Genomic DNA, 21,259 nt, shown 5'->3' with positions numbered 1-21,259 from the left:
AGGTTCAGTTGCATTTTGGGGAGAAGATAGAATAGAAGAAAAACGGTTTTTATTATTTTATTATTCTCTTATTTTTAATTTTTGATGTGTTGTCACCTTTTAATGGTGTGATATATAAGGAAATGTGTATGCAAGACTTTCTCTTATTAGACTTATAAAAAATTCATGCAGATATTATTTTAATGCAAGAAAATGGAAGAAACTTTAAACAATTCATATATTTATATTTTTATTATAACTTAATTATTATTCTAATAAAATAATTAACATAATTAATATTCTTCAATAGTAATATTCTTTAATGTTTCAATTCTTCTCCTCTTCACTTCTCCATTTTTTAATACATCAATTTTCAATTTTTCTTAACATTTTAGTACACCATTTTAGATTTTTTTCTACTTTTACTTTCCCGCCTATCCATTGAACTTTTTCACTTCCCTAGATTTACTACTTCTAACCTCCTCTTTTTCCCTTCTTCACACCCTTCTTTCTTTTCTTTGTTAGACCTCCCCAACTTTCACTTTCCTCATTTTCTTTCTCTTTTTTTTTTCACCACGCCACATCCCAATTTCTTTTCTTTTCTTCATCATGGCACCACCATCACACCACGATCATCGTGGTTTGTATTTTAGATGGTTGTATTTTTTTTATATATATGAGATGATTGTGTTTTTTGATTTGTATTATGAGATGAGATGTGTTGATTGTTCTTTTTTTCATTGTTTTTTCTCTTTTTTTTTTACATGGGTGGTTGATGTTGGATAATAATATTTTATCGTTAAGCACAAATTTCTTATATAAGATGCTTTTTTTTAAGAAATTTGTTTCACTACGAAGACACTCTCCACTAGACAGTCTCTTCACGAAATTATATTTTCAAGTGGAGGAACTAGGTAAGAACCCCATGCTGAAAATGCTCTTAGTGACCATGATGAATGCAATAAATGATTTGATTTGTGACAATATGAAATACTACTATAATTTATGATAGTTTTGAATCCTTAGAACTTACATTTATAATTTCTTTAAAATTTTAACATTTTATTAAATAGTCTTTTACCACTACAAAATGATCATATTGCATAGATCTCAATTGGCCATATTCTTCACTACCTCAATCCTAAACCTTGACCTCCCACCAATCTCTTTCACCTTTTTTTTTCTTTGCAAAAAGAAGAAAAAAGAAGGGAAAAATATTATACTAAAAACAAAATTTGTAGTCCCAAAAAAGGAAACCCTCATATAGCCTTAATGTCATAGACTCATAATGACCCTCACATTACAACAATGAAGAGTTTGTCATAGTGGCCCTGAGGATCACATCCTTCAAGTCAAAATGGTGTAAGATGTGCAATCCTTTCTTTGAAGCCAACATCACTCTAAGACTTAAAAGCCACAACCTATAATTAACAATCCTCAAAAGTTCAAATGTTCCTAAGACCAAAACACCCGATAAGCAAATTTTAGATTAAACATAAGGAAGATGTCATCACAACAACACATGCAAAAAGCTCAAATCCATGTAATCGATGGTGCCACTAACAATTGTGCTCATACATCTTTGTGAGCATCATAAAGGTGGAGTCCTTGTTCAATTGAGGATGGAGAAGAAAGGTTGGTGAAGCTTCTCTCAAACATTGCAATTAGGGTGAGGATGGAGGACTTGAAATAGAGGACTAAACTAGTTCCCCAACCATTTGTGACTATAGTCATTGATCAAAGAAGTGCTTGATGGTGTCATTAACAATTGTGCTTATATGTCTTTGTGAGCATTGTGGAGATGAAGTCTCCTATTCAAGTTGAGGGTGGAGAAGAGAGGTTGGTAAGCTTCTCAAATACACACCAATTTGGGTGAGGATGGATGACTTGGAATAGAGGACTAAACTAGTTCACCAATTATTTGCGACTATAGTCTTGATCATAGAGGCACCAATGTTCTCTTTCACCTTAATTGAATTCATCAATCTTGCATGGAGGACCAAGATCCTACAACTATGACCATTATAGTGACATTGATTCCACAAAGCTTGGTAAACCCTAGCTTCTCCATCACCAACTCACTATTGAATTTTGTTTTCGATGTTATGGAAATTTTTAGAGATATGCAATGGTTTTGTAGTGGTCATCTTCAGTGGAGGAAGAAGAATCAAGTGGAAAAGAAATTAAGATTGAGTTAAGAGTTTGAATGAGAGGGAGAAAGGTTATAGGGATTTAATCTTTAAGTTTGGTTCATTGTGGAGAAATAAAAGGAAAAGGGCGGGGGATTTGCTTCATCTTTCATTCACACTCCAAATAGCAATGATGAAAGAGATTAAGGTTTAGGATTGAGTTAGGGAAGAAAGAGGTGATTAGGTTAAGAAGGGGGCAATTGGGTTCTCTAAAGTAGGATCATTTTGTGGTGGCAAAAAAAAAATGTTAATAATTAAGTTTTAAGAAATTGCGAATGCAAGTTTTAAGGGTTCAAAATCGTCAAAAATTGTATTTTAGACCACAAATCAAAAGCATTAGCAAACTTTTTGCCATGTCAATATGAATGTGTATGATCATTATAGAAGCTAGTAGATGTGACTAAATTCTCAAATTTTGGGAAAAAAATAAAAGAATAAATTCATCAATTTAAAAATATAAGGACTAAAATCAAATTTTAATGAACGTATAAATACCAAAAACACATTTTGTCCTATTAACTAATTACTTAAAAAATGCTTTTTTATATATCTTTAAAATACTCTATCCATCCCTTTTTATAAGACCTTTTCAACTAATTTGCACTCCTTAAAAAATAGTTAATTTAGTTAATCAGATTAAATTTATTAACTATTTGCATTGTTCTTCCAAATTTACCCTTTAAGTTTTTTTGAAATTATTTATCTCTCTATTTTTACTTAATTGCTTCCCACATAATTAATTAAATTTAGAGAATGTATAAAACAAATGTTCCAAGACAAAATAATTAATGTAGATGAGTGAATTCTCCAATCTTAGTAAGGGAGAGAAATTAATAGAGTAAATACAAATATCACAAGAAGGGGGAATGAATTGTGATCTTAAAAACTTTTTAAGCTTTTATCGAAGAAAACAAAGTTATTGTCTGAAAAATTTTGTAAAACAAATAACGGATTTTTACAAAAACTTTCAAATGATGAAATACAAACTTTGCAATGAGAAACAATTTTTAAGTAAAAAAACAAATTCAAATCCTAAATTAGTTTAAACGAGAGGAAAGTAGAAAGATAAACAAACAAAAAGATTTATACTGATTTGTTTCAACCATAGAGATTACGTCGAGTTCTTGCTAAACCACCAAGAGTTCATTAACTTCTCAAAGTCATAAGTATTTTGTCACAGACCGCTTTTGGCTTTATAAATCAAACTCTACCCCAAGCTTGATGCAACCCAGTAGTCTTTGTCCTAGCAAACCACTCTTGGCATTATACAAATCAAACAATTTTGTTGTTTGTTTACACAATGACTAACTTTTAAGTGTCTTATAGACGAATGTACAATATCAACACTTAATATTTTCTCTTAATATGTTCAAAGTGTTTTGAGAGTTTTTTTTAGAACTATATAGAAAATTTAGAGAATATTTTTTACACAAAGTATATGAATGTTTGCGCGTAGGTTCGTAACTTCATTTCTTCAAAGCTTCTAGTATTTATAGGCATTCATCTTTAAGTATTCATTGTCTCACTAGATGAATTTCTTCACTTAAACTTGCGTCTGATGCTTATGGTTGTTGGACAATTTAATGTTTGCATTAAATGCATGTCCTTCCTCATGTAATGAAACCACTCTGATTGGCTTTCATGTAGGACACTTCCGCAGAAAACCACTTCCTTTTGGCCAGAGCAAGCATGTCATAACAAAGTGCGTTTCTTTTGATGCTTGTTTGCCAATTTTAGAACTTAAATTTCATTTATTCTTTATAGAATTCAACATATCCTAAAATAATATTTTTGCAAAATGAATCTCAGACACAAATAAATAAATGAAATCTTAAATGTCATTTGACATATGTTATATCAAATCATGACTTTAAACTTATTTTTGTTTGATGGTTCAGATGCAGGATCACGAAACATGATCTGATATAGCATAAGACACAATTTTTAACATTTATAATTATTTTCATTTAACCAAAATAATTAGGGATCTTAATTTGCCTCAAGACACAAAAGTCTTTTACTTAACAAAGAGTTACTTTAATTAATTTCTAGCATTTATTATTTTTTTTTTCAATTTTTTAAATAATTTACAAGTACTTTAAGGAAAATTAATTAATGTATCTAAAAATTAAAAAAAAATTATAAAAATGGACAAATAATTTCTTGAAAAAAATCTTATAAGAACAAACCAGAGGGAGTATTTAATCCATAAATTTATCACAAATAATAGTTTGTAATTTAATGACACCCCATATATTCTAATTAACTTTTTACTATTACATCTGTAATAAATATATGCATTGAATTTTAGTCCAAATAAAATGAATTAGTAATATAACAAAATGAATTAGTTGATATAAATATTTTTATAAATATTAATTTTTCTTTATTAATGAAATAAAAAATATTTTATTAAAAATTTAGAATTTAATTTTTATATATTGTTAATATAAAAATTTACATTATCAATCAATTTGAAATAATAATAAATATAATTTTAAAAAAGTTATTTTAAAAATTAATAAATTTATCATATTATTAGTAAACAAATATTTACTAAAAAATATTAAGTATTTTTATTAATATTATTTAAATACTTATGAACAAGAAATTAAGAAAGGATAAAGTTAGCATAAAATAACATAATAAAAAGTGATAAAAAAGAAAATAAAAAAACAATTTTCAAATCTCAATGTCTCACTCCCTCCCTCGTTTTGTTTGGGAATTTAAATTTTGAAAAGTGACAGGGGAAGAACGTGCAAGTTTTTAACTCGAGGACGAGAAAATCTTCAGATTGAAAAGAACGATACACCCACGAGAGAGGAGGAGCATGACACGTGGCGAAAGATTGAAAAGGGAATCCAAAGAATCTACGATCTATCAACCGAATGAAAATAAGCACGGAAATGGCAACAGTAGCGAGTGGGAAGAGAGGCACTGTCAGTGGAGTGGTGAATTTCAAACGTACTAACTAAAATATTATGTGCTACAACTACTATTATACCAGCTTTTAATTTCTTAATAAAAAAAAGTGTTATTCATGGTATAAATTTTTTAATATAGTGATTCAATTATAATTTATTATATATAATAAATTTAAAATTATTTATATTATTAGTACATATACATTAAACTAAAAAAAATATGCATAGTTTTTAATTTGGAAATTAATAATTTGTTAAAATATATTTTTTATTTTTATAAATATAAAAATATATAGAATTTATTTCTGTAAAATTTTAAGTATATTTTTTCATCATCATAAAATTAAAATGTGTCATTTTCAAACCTAGAACAATACTTAAATATTCAAAACTGCATGTATTATTTTTTTTTCATCGATTATATGTATGAAATATGTAAAGAAAACATTATATTTATATTGATTGTATGCATAGAGGGTGTAAAATACCATTATAGTAGCTTTAGCTTTGCCCAAACTTATGTCCAAACTAAAAAGTGACATATTTTAATTTTGTAAGTATGTAAACTTATACTACAAGTTTCAGGAGAATAAATTTTGAACATTTCTATACGTATGAAGACGTAATTTATGTTTTAGCCATAATGATATATGCACTAGTATCTTGGATGCATTTCTTTTTCCCATGAAAGTGGTGCAGACGACACATTAAGGATCCACCAATTTTATAAATAATCATTTTTAATAAGATTTTTTCGGTTAATTACATTTTTTTTATCAAAAGATTTAAATCTGAGATTAGTTTAGTATTATTCGGACCAACAATTTGTTATAAATAAAATGATAAAAAATTAGAAAAAATTAGGTAGATAAAAAGAAGAAAGAAAAAGTGAGTGTATATTGATAAATAATTTTTTAATTATTTTAGTCTTAGTTTAAGACGTAATTTCATGATTTATATAATTATGTTGTATTTTTGAAAGAGTATTGGACAAAACCTTTTTGTTTGAGTGCCATTATGAATTGTCGTAAGCCACGACTCCATCCAACCTGTTGCAAGGTCCTGCCAGCAACAAAGCATTAAGCACCATCCCTTCCAGCCCCACGAAGTTTCATTGTCCAATAACTTTTGATTTCCGATCCTTACAAGATATATACATACAAGAAGCTTTTCATGATCAGGCCAAAGATACGAGTATAAGATGAGAGAATTTTAACTACATAGTTAATATAAATTATTAAAATTAAAAAAATAATTTAAATTATTTTAACTATTCAATTTAATTAACTTTCATCTTTCAATTCTTCAATATTAGGGATGGAGGCAAGTTTAAATCACAGCAGGGTAAATACATGACTTGTAGAGCAAAACAATTGTGAGACTTGTAAAATAGTATTTGGGTTGAATTGACCTTTTGTTAATTGGAAATTTTGGTTAAAGGTTTTGAAAACAGTTCAATCAACAAATAAGCTTTTTAATGAGATTTCACATTAACCAAAATACCATTAATTAAGGGTTATTTAATCAAACTAATAACAAATTTTATTTTCAATTGGAGGAAATGTACTCAATTCGATTTAACAATTATATAGGTTTTAACAAAGTATTTGTAATTCTAACAAAATGTTGAATTCTTAAGATCAAATACAATTCATTTCAATTTACAAGTATTCAGTACATGCACAGAAAGCATTTATAGATATAGATTCGATAATATAAAAAATGCAACGGATTTAGAATACTCAGAAAGAATGAGTCATATATAGAAAGATAAATGCGAGAAAGTAAACCTAAACTAAACTAATCAAAAAGTAAAAAGAAAAAATTGGGTCAGAACGTTCATCTTTCCATAAAACCTGGTTTCCACGAGTTCGGCTTAATTGGTATACAAGAGTAAGTAGTGTATGGTTCAAAAAGCCAATAGAAATTACATATATTCGCCTATTATAGAAGAATAAAAATAAGGGATAAATAAACTGCCTAAAAACACATGTCTTCTATTCTATTATTGTAATTTTGACTCAAACGATTTAAAAGACCCATGTCTATTTTTATCTTTTTGTTCAGACACACTATAAATATTTGTTTTTGTTTTCAATAAAAAAACTTTTGACATTTGATAAATTTTGGTGAGAGTTTCTCTTTAGGTTCCTTGTTGAATCAATTATCAGACTTATCAAAGTAATCCTTGTGGCGTTTACTTGACTTATCTTTCTTCATCGGGAGTGGCGTTATCTTTTTTCACTGAAAATGACGTCATCCAAAAACTCTACCGCCTGTATTAAGCGATCCACTCGTAAGGTTCATATCAATAAATGTCCTTTCAACATTCGAAAACATATTCTGGATCGCTCAAAGTGGTTCTTGGATGTCCTTAAGTAAACATCCCTTTATGACTAAAAAATTATCTCGGAATGTTCATCAGTAAACATCTCTTCTTTACTCGAAGTACATATTCTTGATTTCACACCTTATGCAATCACATGACCCTCTTCTAATGAATTGAAATTATATTCTCAAGCATATTTATACTGTCGCATGCTTCAAAGTAATTTATAATTGAAAATATTCAATTGACTTTCCACGCTAGGTAATTATGTAAAGTTTAAAACTCTATAAAAATCTCTGAGAATCGACTCAATTATGATCACAACACATTTAGAAGCACAAATCTAATGTTTGTACCTCTAATCAGATGTCTTTGATTAATTTTTCTTAAAGGTAATTAGACAAGGGGACCCAATTGAAAAAAAATAATAAAAGTTCAGCAATCCAATTAAAAGAAAAAAAAGTTCAAGGTACCTAATTCAAAATTTAGTAAAATCAAAGGATCTGTAAAATAATTAAGCCTTTTTTAATTGGGAAAAATTTAATGTTTTGGTTAGTGAATTTTGAGCAGAAAAAGGTTTTAAATGATTTAATTGATTGAATTTCTTAGACCAACTTTACTTTGTTTTAAAAATGAAAGAACTTAATTGGATAAAAAAAAACCTTAAGAATCTCAATACGCATTATCTAAATTAAAGAGAAAAAAAATTACAATTACGTCTAAAAAATGGATTCATGAATTAATTATAGAGATACATCAACAAAAAAGAAAAAGAAAAGACAATCCTTGAACTAAGCAGCAAATCAGCATGCTTAATGAATAGTATCACAGGGTGGAATATCTACTTTCACAACTTTCTAGCTTCATGCTTTTCATAATTTCCAAAGCAAGATCACAACACTGGCCAATCGTTTCTTGTTACTAGTTTTTATTATTTTAACAACCCAATCAAGTCAGAACCATTAATCACTACCGCATTTCGATAAAATTGGAGAAAGCACCAGAAGAGAAAACAATAGGTAAACCTAAATTAAAGCAGTAAAAAAATATGATAAAAAATCTGTTGCCTCACTAATGCCTGCAACTAAATTTATAAGCCTCTTCGGACGTGATGCATGACGCAAAAACAAATTGACAAAGTCAAACTTTGTTGCAAATGATTTGAATATGTTTAATCTCTTGGCCTTGGAAACAAAAAAAATTCTCCATCATCAACCATGCATCTTCTTGATTCATGGCCCACATAATTCTTCATCCAACTTCAATCGAAAACATATCTGACAATAAAAAAATGATAAAATAGATTAAGTACACTCGAATAGCTAGGCTCATAGCCATTCTCTACCTTCATAGAAAAAATTGACCAGGTCAAAGGGTTGATGTGCAGTCCACTTTCCCTTGGTTTTAATTTGATTCTTTCAATTTGTACCTGCCTTGTGGGGGCTTTTTGTTATAATGTATGTTTTTTCTTGAAAAATTGAGGCAAAAAGGAGATCGTTGGTTGAGATCCTTCAAAGTTGAAACTATATACCAACTTACACCAATGGATGCTCTTAAATGTGGCTGTACGTCAGTGCCATAGGGAAATAAAAAAAGCATCAACAGCTGATTTCACAAAAAGGAAATACCTAATGTGATTAAATATTGTGCTTGCTTTCTTGGATATAAGCTTTATTGTTTCCTCGAATGTCTTTTATATTCTTGATATTTCCTACACGCATCAAATATTGCCTAAGGCATTTTATTTTATATAGGTACAAACAAAGTGGCTTAGGACATGGTTACTGAATTAATTTAATTAGAATATTAATATAAATATTATTATCTCGAAGATCATGTTATTAGAATCAACTAGGCGATGATTATTTTTTTCCAATATCCATAAGATTGGTGTGAAATACTCATTAATTTTACTGATGATTAATCTCTATTAAAAAATCTAATTATTTATCTTTAGTGGTGTGGTATTTTTTTAATTATTTTTTTATCCATAAAATTTGAAAATTGTATTTAAAAAGATTCAATCTAATATCATTCAGATCAACCATTTGTTTGTGACAAATGATACGATGATTGCTGAGCATTAGTGTAGTTGAATGGAATATTATCACATAATATTAGATATGCCAGTCCTTGATTTGGCAGTTTAACCGTTTCTTGATTTTATGAAAAATATTAAGTGTTGCCACTTTGGCAGTTTGCGTTTAGCAAAATCACATGTATGCATCAATCAGACATACAAAACAGATAAACTAGAACTAATATCAATCAAAAACCACATAATACGAGTAGTGATAAGATCTTAGGACACTTGGAAAACATGATAGACATAAATCATGTGAGAGTGGAAGAGAAACTCTCACATGTCTTAAAATACTTATAATGTTCTGATTTTTTTAACACCATAACAAATATATCTAAGAATGAGTTTGCTGAATGTTCTGGACTCTAATCCATTGAAGGGTCCACCTTAACTGCTTCACCTGTTCTTTTGTTTTAGAATCCATTATTATTTTTTAATTATCATAAAAAAACAATCCAACCTTTTCCAATTAGGTGGGTTGACTACATAGATAAAAAGATCCTATAATGCTCTATGGCAAAATTATGTTTATAATAAAACCATTGGCCTCATTCCCTAAAAAAAAAAACCGTTGACCTCAAAATCCTTGTTAATGATTTCTCTTACAATTTTTGTTGGGTCTCTTTCTACTTTTGATGTATCCTCTGTTTGATTTACTCTCCTTATTGCAGTTTCTAAAAAATTTCTCCACTCATACAAATCACTTAAGATGAGTTTCAACCATCTTTGTGACCATAGGTGTTATCACATCTTTCTTTCTAATGTATTGATTTGTAACTTTCATCTTTTCCAGTTCGTTCACTCATCCATGATCCAACATAGCAGTTGAATAAAATTTACAATGCAACAATTGAATAAGCTTTTTATCTAATGGATTTATTATCTGATACGTGCATTCTTTTCTAAACCCTAAAACTTTAACAATTACAAAGAAATTTTCCTTTTTGCAACCTGTAACTATACAGAAGCAAAAACATCAGAATGAATAAAATACGGTCCATAGTATTTAAATTATTATAACCTGGCACACTATTGCTTCATATATATAAGTATCCAAATTTGGGCAACAGCTAACAAGAGGAAGCGTTGCTACTCATATATATAACCTGGCACACTATCTTTCAATGAAATTATTTCTATGGGAAGCGTTGCTACTCAACCAAAGCCTCATAGGCTAAGACATCCTGCTCATATAGTTAGGTTCTATTAAGCCCAAATCCATGTGATTTTAAGACTAAGAGAATCACATGAAAAATAATCACGGGCACTCTTTTTTCCAGTCACCTAAGATACATCACTTAATATGATTTTGAGTTTTGGCATCATGTTATAATATTTGAGCTCAGCTTCCCACTGCCACTCCCTAATAAGTAAAATAAAATTCACTCACTATCACTCTATCAGAAGAGAAACAATAGCTGATGGGGTTTATTAACCTTGTTAATCCAGAAGAGGGTGATGTAATTGAATCAGGAACAGTGTGTGAATGGAAGAGCAAAATTAATGTAGTTTTGGTTGAGTTGTGCCATAACAGGAGAGGCTGTGGTAACTGGTAAGTGTCTGCAAATAAAACGTAAACCCAACAATGTGGAAAATATACTTCAAAATCACAAACTCCCCATAAAATTCCAGCTTGCTTACCACTTTTTTTAACACTACAAAACAACACTAAGTTTCTGTAAAAGGCTCCCTTGTTCCAACTCAACCCTTGCACTTTTCTTTGGTACCGTGTGGCTGAAACATCAACACTTCAGTAACCTTTGAAACTGAAGCCAATCCAACGTCCTTGCCACACTCTTTTCTGGGGTCTTTATCTGTTGAGAGCCTTATTGATACCCATGTGAGACATAATAAGACAAAAATCCAAATGCAGTCAGGCATCCAAGGAAAAATGAATTTCAACAAATCTCATCCTTAAGAATTTCGCATGACATAGATACCATGAAAACTTGAAGACTCACCCTTGTTAATAATTAAGTTAATGCAGCATGGACATACCACTTGTTTTGAATGGTGAGGCAAACAATTGTGAAAATTAATGTCCTTGGAATTTCCTTCAATATGGTTTTCTAGCATGAAGCATCATATCTTTTCCAAAACTTTCAAGCTTTTGAGCATTACCAGTAATCTCCACAGGAACACGAACCATTGGAGAAATGATGAAACCTGCTGATATCTCTGACTATGATGTTTCTCTCTGTAACCTTAGAAATAAATTTTAATGCAGAATGACAATCAGAGCAAACTCTTAAATTTTTTTTGACAATGATCGGCATACCAGTTGGGCAGGTTAGTAATGAAAATGCCACGGCAATCCTCTCGCTGTGATAATGAAGAAGCTTCTCCTTCAAATTGTCATCCATGTCAATCAGAACTGATTCTGTTTGAGGAACATAACCGATTCGCTTTATCTGATCAAGAAGATTATCAAGCTTTTCATAAATTTCTTTCTTTTGAGGATGAGACCAGTCTTCAACCCCAAACACATGGGTTTTATTTCTAATATCAACCCAACTATAACCTGGCAACTTATTCATGTTGCCATCTTTTATCATCTTTCTCAAACTTTGTACATCTTCCCATTGTTTTTCTTTTGCGTAAATATTTGAAAGCAAAACATGAGCCCCACTATTTTCAGGTTCAAGCTTCATCAATTTGTCTGCTGCAAATTTGGCCCTTTCCATGTCCCCATGAATTTTACAAGCACCAAGGAAAGAACACCAGCCAAAAACATTTGGTTCAAAAGGCATGTTGTTTATAAAGTCTTCTGCTTCTTTAAGCTTTCCAGCTCTACCTAGCAAATCAATAACACAACTGTAATGCTCTTCTTTAGGGACTACCCCATAAATCTTCTCCATGGAACTAAAGTAGTTTAACCCGTCCTCAACCATTCCTGCATGACTACATCCTTTTAAAAGGTTAACAAATGTTACTGCATTTGGTTTCAGTCCCCTGTGGATCATCCCATTAAAAGTTTCAATGGCATTTCTTCCTAAACCATGCTGAGAAAAAACTCCCACTAGTGTATTCCATGCTATTTCATCAGGATTTTCAATCTCATCAAACAATTGGATTGAGTGGTCAAACAACCCACACTTTCCATACATATCAACTAGTGTTGAAGAAACAAAAGGGTCTCTTTTAAAGTTGAATTTGACAACTTGACCATGGAGCTGGCTCCCATGTTCTAGCTTTGCTTGGTTAGCACAAGCCTTGATCAAGCTAGTGAATGTAAATTCATTAGGTTCAATTCCCCTCCTCCGCAAGTCAACAAAAGTGCTTAAAGCCTTCTCAATTTGATCCATCTCAACATAACCATCAATAATAGCAGTCAAAGACACTATACTTATACAATCAGAATGGATTTGGAAGACATTTGAAGCACTTACCATATCTCCAGACTTTGAATACATATCTGTCAAGGCATTTCCTATGAAAGTCTCATATTCGAATCCAAGCTTCAAAATGGTTGCATGAAGGGACTTCCCAAAACTAGAAGCTTTAAGTGCACTGCAAGCACTCAAAGTACTACAAAGCACATGCTGATCAATAAAAACATCATCAGTGACCATTTTCATATAAGCCGTTAAAGCTTTCTTAAAATCTCCATTTTTCACAAAGCCATCAATCATTGACGTCCACAACACTGCATCCTTACAAGGCATTTCCTCAAAAGCTTTACATGCATCAGACAACTCCCCGCACTTTGAATACATATCAGTCAAATTACTACCCACAAACAGTTCACAGCCAAACCCACATTTGACAACAAGGCAATGCACCTGCGTACCAAACTGAATTGCCCCAAGTGAGGTACAAGCTTGAAGCACACTTGAAAGTGCAAATTGTGTGGCTATTTCTCCTTCAATCCTCATTTGACAAAATGAACTCAAAGCCTCTTGAAACCTCGAATTATGAGCAAACCCAGTAATAATGGATGTCCAAGAAACCATGTTTCTCTGTGACATTTTGTCAAACAGTTTGATGGTGTAATCAAGCTCTCCACATTTGGAATACAAATTGAGGAAGTGATTGCTCAGAAAGGTGTTTGGCAAACACCCTCCTCGAATCAGCATAGCATGCAACTGCTTTCCTTTGTTTAACTCTTTGGTTCGTGCATAGGTTTGGATAAGGTGAGCCACTGTTTTGGTGTCACTTAGTTTGTGGCCAGATCCAAAAAGATTCTGAAAGTTAAAATGCCAAATCAGAGAAAAATTATGTGAACACAGAAAAGAAAAATTGAATAAATGAAGTGCAAATAGATATACATACATACATACTAAAGTTGTAAGCTAATCCCCCAGAAAAAGAGTTATTATGAGAATCAAACTCTAGAACTAAAAAATTAAGCACTTTTGCATTTCTCTGTCATGATTTTATACCTTTCCATTTGTAATAATTAAGAGGGCCTATAGTTTCAGGTGCTAAGTTTTAACAGGGACGATGTCATGTAAAATTATTTTGATTAGGATATGTATAATAATAAAAATTTATTGCTATCAAATGATGTCAATTACCCTTGAACACATTCGGCTGGTTTCATGCATTTTGTCACATGTTGGGTGAGCGTGTGGAACGTTTTGAACACTTAAAGAACATCACTGTTCATTTGTGTGCCTTCTATTGAAATTCTGATTTCGCGCAACTTTATATTTATGATCTAATATGTTATTTTTTTTTCCTTTTTCCTTTTCTTTTTTGTTTTCCAACATATCTTCTCCGTGAGGAATAGTTTTGTTTGAGACATAATGAGTACTAAATATGAACACCTTTTTCAATGACAATTCAAACCTTAATTAATTATGTTGTGAGAGATTAGTCCCTTCCACTATGATCTAGATGTGAAAATGTTTGTCTTTAACATAAATGCAAAAAGATTTAAACCAAATGGTTTGAATCCTTCGAAGTTCCATGAAGATGGGCTCTTGGATTCGTTTGATCATGAATCTTTTGAGGTGTGCGAATCATGTTTGTTGAAAAAGATGACAAATACTCCCTCAGTCCCTTTAATTGTAAAATCTTTTTCAAAACTTTGTTTGTGTTTTTATAAGACCATGTCTAATTTATAGATGCATTAATTATTTTTTCCCTACATATCTTACTCAATTATTTTCGCTCCAAATATTAATGAGAAACAAGTAAGTGAATAAAGAGAGAATAAAAAGGTAATTTTTGAATGATAATATAAATAATCGACAAATTTAATGCAATGACTACTTTTCTTAAGGGACACGAATTAGTTAAAAGACTTTTATAATTAGGAATGGAGGGAGTATCCCATTCACCGGTCAAGGTGAGATGACTAGTGATATTTTGGAACTAATATATAGTAATGTATGTGGACCCCTGAATTGGCCTGCTAGAGGCGATTTTCCTTTGTCACATTTTACTGATGCCTTTAATGTTGAATTCATATTTCTTGTTTTAATTATGACAAACCATTAACTATGTGAATTGTAAGGATGATGGAATGTGTGTGATGAGTAATAAATCTGCTAAGTGTTTCAGTGATACATGTGCATCAAAAGCACAGATGAGCAAACATTTTGATGAGTTCAAAATAAGCTCAGAAAGGGTGTCTTAGACAAGTTGTCAAGAGTAAAGCCTCTGAAGAATTGAATGAAGTCCATCTACATGATGAAAATTGGTGCTTCCCTTTGAGTACTAAACCTTAACCTAGTGCAAAGATAACAACAAGGCCTTACTAAGAAGAGATATCAAAGGCTATGAGAGTTGACCACATTAGAATGAAGTTGTGTCAAAGTCAAAATCATAATGATGAAGGAAATGACTTTGAGAATGTAAACTCAAGTTGAAGGGAGCTTTGTGAAGACTATTGAAGCTACCTAGAGAGAGAAAACTCAAGTTGCATCTTTGTGTGAGAAATCTGCCTTTGCTGCTTCAACACCTCTTAGTGAGAGAGAGACCCACTTCTGCATTTTTGTTTTAAGTTGTAATCTATACTAAATAGAAGTGATATTTGCTTATTTCCTTAGAGAAAATCCCATGTATAAAAGAGATTTTGTCTCTGTGCAATGATACACATAACTTTGTTGTAAAAGTCCCGCAAGTGGTTGGCAAGGTGAAAATCTAGTGTGTTGCTAGTCTAGTTATTGGCAGGTTGTAAAAATCCAGTGTAAAAGTTCTAATACAAAAATATTTTGTGCATTTTCTTTTCCCTTTCTCCTTTTTACTGTGTTGTTTTTGCATCCACATCAAATAATTGGGTTTTGAACAATAAAGTGTTTTCATCTAAACCTTTTCAATTAAACAAGCATATTGAAACTTGGTTCTGAGCTACTAAAAATATATTTTCCAAAATCTATTGTATTTACAGTTTAAGCTTATAATAGTTCTTCAATCTAAACTAATATTTTCTGAACTAACTCAAAATCACCAAATTTTACAAAAAAGGATTCTAAGTTTGTGAAAATACAATTCAACCCCCTTCTTGTGTTATCTTTGTCACTTCATTCTATAGATATGACTTTGTGTATCTCATGAAACACAAGCAAGAAATCTTTGAAAAGTTCACTGAGTTCAAAAAAATAGGTAGAGAACCAACTAGGCAAGATTAAGGCCATATGATTAGATCATGGTGGTGAATACTTAAGCCATGAGTTTGATAACTATACGAGGGAGTGTGAGATTTTATCTCAACTCATTCCACCCAGAACAATGTAATGGAAAAATGTGTTTGAGAGGAGTTATCAAACCTCGTTAGACATGATACAATCTATGATGAGTCATTCAAACCTCACTCTTTCTGGGGACATGCTTTACTTACATTGCTTTCACACTTAATCGTGCTTTGTCTAAGGTGGTTGAAAAGACACCATGTGAGATATAGATGGGCTGAAGGCCTAGTACATCTTTTATAAGTACATGAGGTTGTCATGTTTCTGTGAAACATATGATTTAAAACAAACTAAAACCCAAATCAGACTAATGTGTCTTTGTGGGATACCTTAAGGAAACTAAATGATATTATTTCTTCAACACCTTCAAGGACAAAGTGTTTGTTGCTAGGACTGAAGTATTCCTTGAGGAGGAATACATCTCCAATAGAGCTAGTGGTATCAATCCAGATCTTAGAGAAATCCAAGTGACGTATTGATCCACTTGTAATGGAATAAGAATCGACACCACAAATCATTGTGGACCAATTTTCAATTCAAGTAGCACAAGAGCTACATAGATCGAATAAGTCTTGTCACTAACTTGAGAGTTATTGACTTATGCTCATCCTAGAAGGTGATGTGCTGCTCACGGATCAAGATGAGCCTGTGACATACCAAGAGGCCATTATTGGGCCCAAATATGAGAAATGGCATAAGGCCATAGGATCTGAGATGGAGTCCATGTACACTAACCAGGTTTGGACCTTGGTTGATCCACCTAAAGGGGTAATAAGGTGTAAATGGGTCTTCAAGAATAAGATTGACATGGATGGTAAGGTGAGTACCTTTAAGGCGTGGCTAGTGATAGAAGGTTTCAAGAAAGTTCATGGTATAAACTATGACAAGACTAAGGGTGTTCATGGGTATGGGTCAATTCGTGACCCAACCCGAGACAATTAAGACTCGATCATATATGATTGGGTAATAGACTAACAGGTTCTATTTTTTAACGCGACTCAAGTCGATCCAACTCATATCATATAATTAGATTTATTATTATATATAAATTAATTATTAAATGCAAAACACATTAATTAGTTTTTAGCTTACTTTGTTTATTAAATTAAACCATTCATGATTTTTTTAAGTTGTCTTTTTATCCCTATCTTGATTTTGTTTATGTTTTTTCATGCTAATACAATACTTTCTTTTTATATAAAACAAAATATCATATTAGTATTGAAATCATTAATTCTATTAGTAAAATATTGTCACAATTTGATCTCTTTTGAGTGCATTTAGTCATTATGTACTTACAAAGTCACAATGTAACTCATAAAAACCAAGTCAATAGAGTGAAATTTATTATCTACTCATAAATTTTAACACCCCCCCCCCCCCCCACCCCAAGGGAATATGCTATAGAAAATTTAAAGATGCCCACCAAAAGTTGGATACAAACTTCCTTCATTTATATGTTATTGAAATAGTCGAAACTTGGATACACTATAAAACTTAAAAAACTAAAATCGAAATAACATAACAAACACACAAAGAAAAACATAAAAGGATATATGATATAACATAATGACATTTCTACCTAAATTATAGCATAACTATTGTCCAACCATGAAAACATCTCAACACCTTCTTATTCTTCAGACTTATGGATTTCTTTAGCCCTTTTGCAGCTTACTTAGTAGCAGTGACCTTTTTAATGTAGGCATGGAGCATGGAGCCTTCATAAGGGGTTTGGTTGTTCTTGTTATGCTTCTTGAAATTCTGGCGCCGCTTGGTGCCATTCCAACGATTCTTGATGGTGTTCTCAGTCCTACCAGGCAACCTCTCTCCAATCTTGGTCCACTTGTTCCCATATATCTTATGGGCTTCGATTAAGATTTGGTCTTCCTCCACGCTCCATGGGCCCTTCTATAGAATTAGTTAATAGACACAAAATGTGTGGTTATATACTTGAAATTTCATAAAGGATAATTCACATAAGTATGAGAGATGTGATCATTTTGGCTTTTCTTGAATGCAAGGGTTAGGTGATGAAATGTATAATGAAATTATGTTACATATGAATAAAAGCTATATTGAAACAAAAGCACCAATTAGTGTGTTTTAGAGATCATCATAAATTTTTCTCTAAAAAAGGATCCCGTCATAAATTGACTAGGAAATTCACATATTTTGACTTAAAGGTCATCTAGAAAACAAAACATTAGATGCAAATTTTGAAAACCAAGTGAAAGATTAAGAGGACGTGTTAGAAAAAGAATGAAATATTTAAACAATTTTTTATATAAAAATATCATAAAAAATCATAAAAACTATTTTTATAAAATAATTTTACACTAGTACTTAATTTTTTTTTACTAAAGTATAGGAGTAAATATCAAGCTAGAAGTCACAAATAAATTAAATTAAAATCTTATATAAAAAATAATATTTAATTATATCAAATAGTAAAGGTATTTAGAAGAAAAAATGACCAATAAAATTTCTCAACGAAAATTAGTCATTGACAAAGCTGATAGATACTTTACACAAATAACATGAAAATCCAAAAATTAATTAAAAATATTAAATATAAATGGACAAAAATTGACTTATTTAAATTCATGTATTTCAATAAACGTGTAATAATAAGAATAAAATATTGTTAAGATGTTACATGTTACAAAAACAATCAAATGTAAAAAAAATATTAAATGTCTATCATAAATATTCTAAAAAGATTATGGCTAAAACATATATTGATTAAATAGAATTAATTAATTGCATGTTTATACATCTTATTTCGCACAAAATATATTTAAGTTTAAATAAATTGCAATTATATATAGTAAAAGTAGCTTAATATCATTTTTCAATCATATAAAATAATTCCAAAACTTGTCTTTAATATTATAGTTAATTAATTTTTTATTTAGAATATATGTTGCTTTGAATAAAAAATACGTTAAAAATTTAACTAACTCTATAACATTTTACTCACATTTGTGAGAAAAAGAGACAAATATTAAATAACAATATTTTTGTTTGATATTTTTTTTCAAAAACAGACTAAAATATCAGCTTCGAAAAATTTGTCAAAAATGAATTGGAATGTTATGAAAGTGTTCTTAAATGATTTTTTAATGATTTTTCTTAAAAATATATTTTTAGTCATAAATTGAAAAAATGAAAATTTAATTGAGTGTATTTTTTATTAATTTTTGAGACGAATTACTATTAAGTAATTGCATGTTTATCTTTAGTTTACTACACAAATATATGAGCTAATTGTTTATAAAAGTTTAAACTTTAATATCATATATGATTGACCCAAAAAAAATGTAAGTATGTTTATGTGATAAATAGAAAAGAGAAAACCTTAATGTTTGGTTGAAGATGGTTGTACCATCTTTCTCTGCACTGTTTACCAATCCTACCATGCAATAACTTTGCAATTTGCGACCATTTCTTCGGCCCAAATTGATTTACGAGTTCCAAAAGTGCACTGCAAACCCATAAATTCAATTTAATTAAAAAATTATGAGTTTTTCAGAACTAATAAATATTGCAATGAAGTGAATAAAGGAAAAACTTTTCAATGAATTAAAATCAAACAAATCATATAAAATTTAATCACACAACTAAATTTATTTTTCTTTTTATTATTATTAAGAAACATAAAAAAATAAAATAAAATTAGAGATAAAAAATCACACACATCCACCACACCGACACCCGCACACACCCACACGCACACACACACACACACACAATTCTCATTATTAATTATGGTCACTATTTTATTGATTTTTCATAATAAAAAAGAGAAAAATCAAAGAAATTTAGAAAATAGAGAATAGGAAATTTTGTGCATAATTAGGTGTATCATATATGCATATACCTGTCTTCTTCTGAAGTCCACTGCCCTTTGATTATTTTATCATTAGCAATGTTGGAATCATTTGTCATCTTTACCTTCCAATCAATGTCCTGGTGATATTCACTTATCCCCCATTCGTACACATTAGAGAGAGAAAAAGGCAATGGTGACTTGGAAGAAGAAGCTTCATATGGATGCATCATGGCGTTCTGTGAAAAATCCAATATGTGTTTGCCTTTGTGATGACCATATAAAGCCTCCATTTTGTTGTTATTTGGGTCTAACGTTACATGGTGGTGATGGTGAATGTTAACAAAGCCACCTAGGGAAGACCCATCACCCAAAGAAGGGGTTGGTATCCCATACATTGGGGTGGTGATCGAGTTGGAGGGACCATTCATAATAAAGGAAGGGTTATGGGATACTAACCCCTCCATTTTGTTGTTGTTTGGTGCTAAAGTTACAGGGTGGTGATGGTGAACGTTAACAAAGCCACTCAAGGAAGACCCATCACCCAAAGCAGGGGTTGGTATCCCATACATTGGGGTGGTGATGGGGTTGAAAGGGCCATTCATTGCAAAGGGAGGGTTGTGAGTAGGCCCATTCATGATGGGATCTTGAAAATGGTGAAAAGTGTTGTTAGGATGAAACATGGCGGGTAGTGGTGGTGACAGTGGAACATGAATAGAGTTTTGGGATGGAAACATTGCTTGAGTTTGTGGCATCAAGCAGGAATTTCTAGGGAAAAGGCTTGAAAGGTATTGTGGCCTTTGAAAGCTTGAACCAAAATCCATGCTGAAAAGCTTACAACAATTGTGTGAGATATGAAAAAAATGAGAGAGCGAAAGAGTGAAATTGTTGTAAGTGATGTAGGGAAGAGGGGGTTCTTATTGTTATAAGCTATAGTGGACCAAGAAAATGACAAACAGAGTGAGAGCAAATGTCAAAAATAGCCCTTGAATTATAAGTTTTCTATGATTTGGATTCATAGTTAGTGCGACTCTTGAGATTCTACTTTTTGCTACAGTAAGAAAGTGAAGTTTTATTTTCTATTTCTTTTATTTTTTTTCTATGAGTAATGAATGATTCATAAACTCATTCATATGAAATGCATTATTACATAATAGGATAACCCTTATTCCAATTACTTTTTAGTAAGAAAGCGAGCTTTCTTTTCCATTTCTTTTTAATTTTTTTTAAAGAGTAATAAATGATTCATAAACTCATTTATATTATATGCGTTATTACATGCTAG

At 30.9% G+C, this 21,259-nt stretch overlaps 2 protein-coding genes across 4 annotated transcripts; both read right to left on the bottom strand.

Annotated features, from left to right (window-relative positions):
- Positions 1–10,486: 10,486 nt before the first annotated feature.
- Positions 10,487–14,228, bottom strand: LOC114406250 (pentatricopeptide repeat-containing protein At2g22070-like). 3 transcript variants are annotated; one of them, XM_028368900.1, is made up of 2 exons: positions 14,022–14,228; positions 10,487–13,688 (listed from the first exon to the last, which is right to left on the bottom strand). In XM_028368900.1, the coding sequence occupies exons 1-2, from the start codon at positions 14,049–14,051 to the stop codon at positions 11,622–11,624; spliced, it is 2,097 nt and encodes a 698-aa protein (XP_028224701.1). In that variant the 5' UTR covers positions 14,052–14,228; the 3' UTR covers positions 10,487–11,621. The 3 variants fall into 3 exon arrangements, with proteins under 3 accessions (XP_028224701.1, XP_028224702.1, XP_028224703.1); XM_028368901.1 differs by lacking the exon at positions 14,022–14,228 and adding an exon at positions 13,777–13,947; XM_028368902.1 differs by lacking the exon at positions 14,022–14,228 and adding an exon at positions 13,781–13,946.
- Positions 14,229–17,681: 3,453 nt separating this feature from the next.
- On the bottom strand, positions 17,682–20,856 carry LOC114405432 (transcription factor MYB115-like). Its single transcript, XM_028367967.1, has 3 exons — positions 20,026–20,856; positions 19,503–19,629; positions 17,682–18,053 (listed from the first exon to the last, which is right to left on the bottom strand). Exons 1-3 carry the CDS (start codon positions 20,796–20,798, stop codon positions 17,817–17,819), a joined length of 1,137 nt encoding a protein of 378 aa, XP_028223768.1. The 5' UTR covers positions 20,799–20,856; the 3' UTR covers positions 17,682–17,816.
- Positions 20,857–21,259: the final 403 nt, after the last annotated feature.

This window comes from Glycine soja, chromosome 3 (assembly GCF_004193775.1).
Source record: "Glycine soja cultivar W05 chromosome 3, ASM419377v2, whole genome shotgun sequence".
Taxonomy (NCBI): Eukaryota; Viridiplantae; Streptophyta; class Magnoliopsida; order Fabales; family Fabaceae; genus Glycine; species Glycine soja.
The sequence above is the reverse complement of the archived record's forward strand: the minus strand, read 5'-3'. Positions and strand labels throughout refer to the sequence as shown.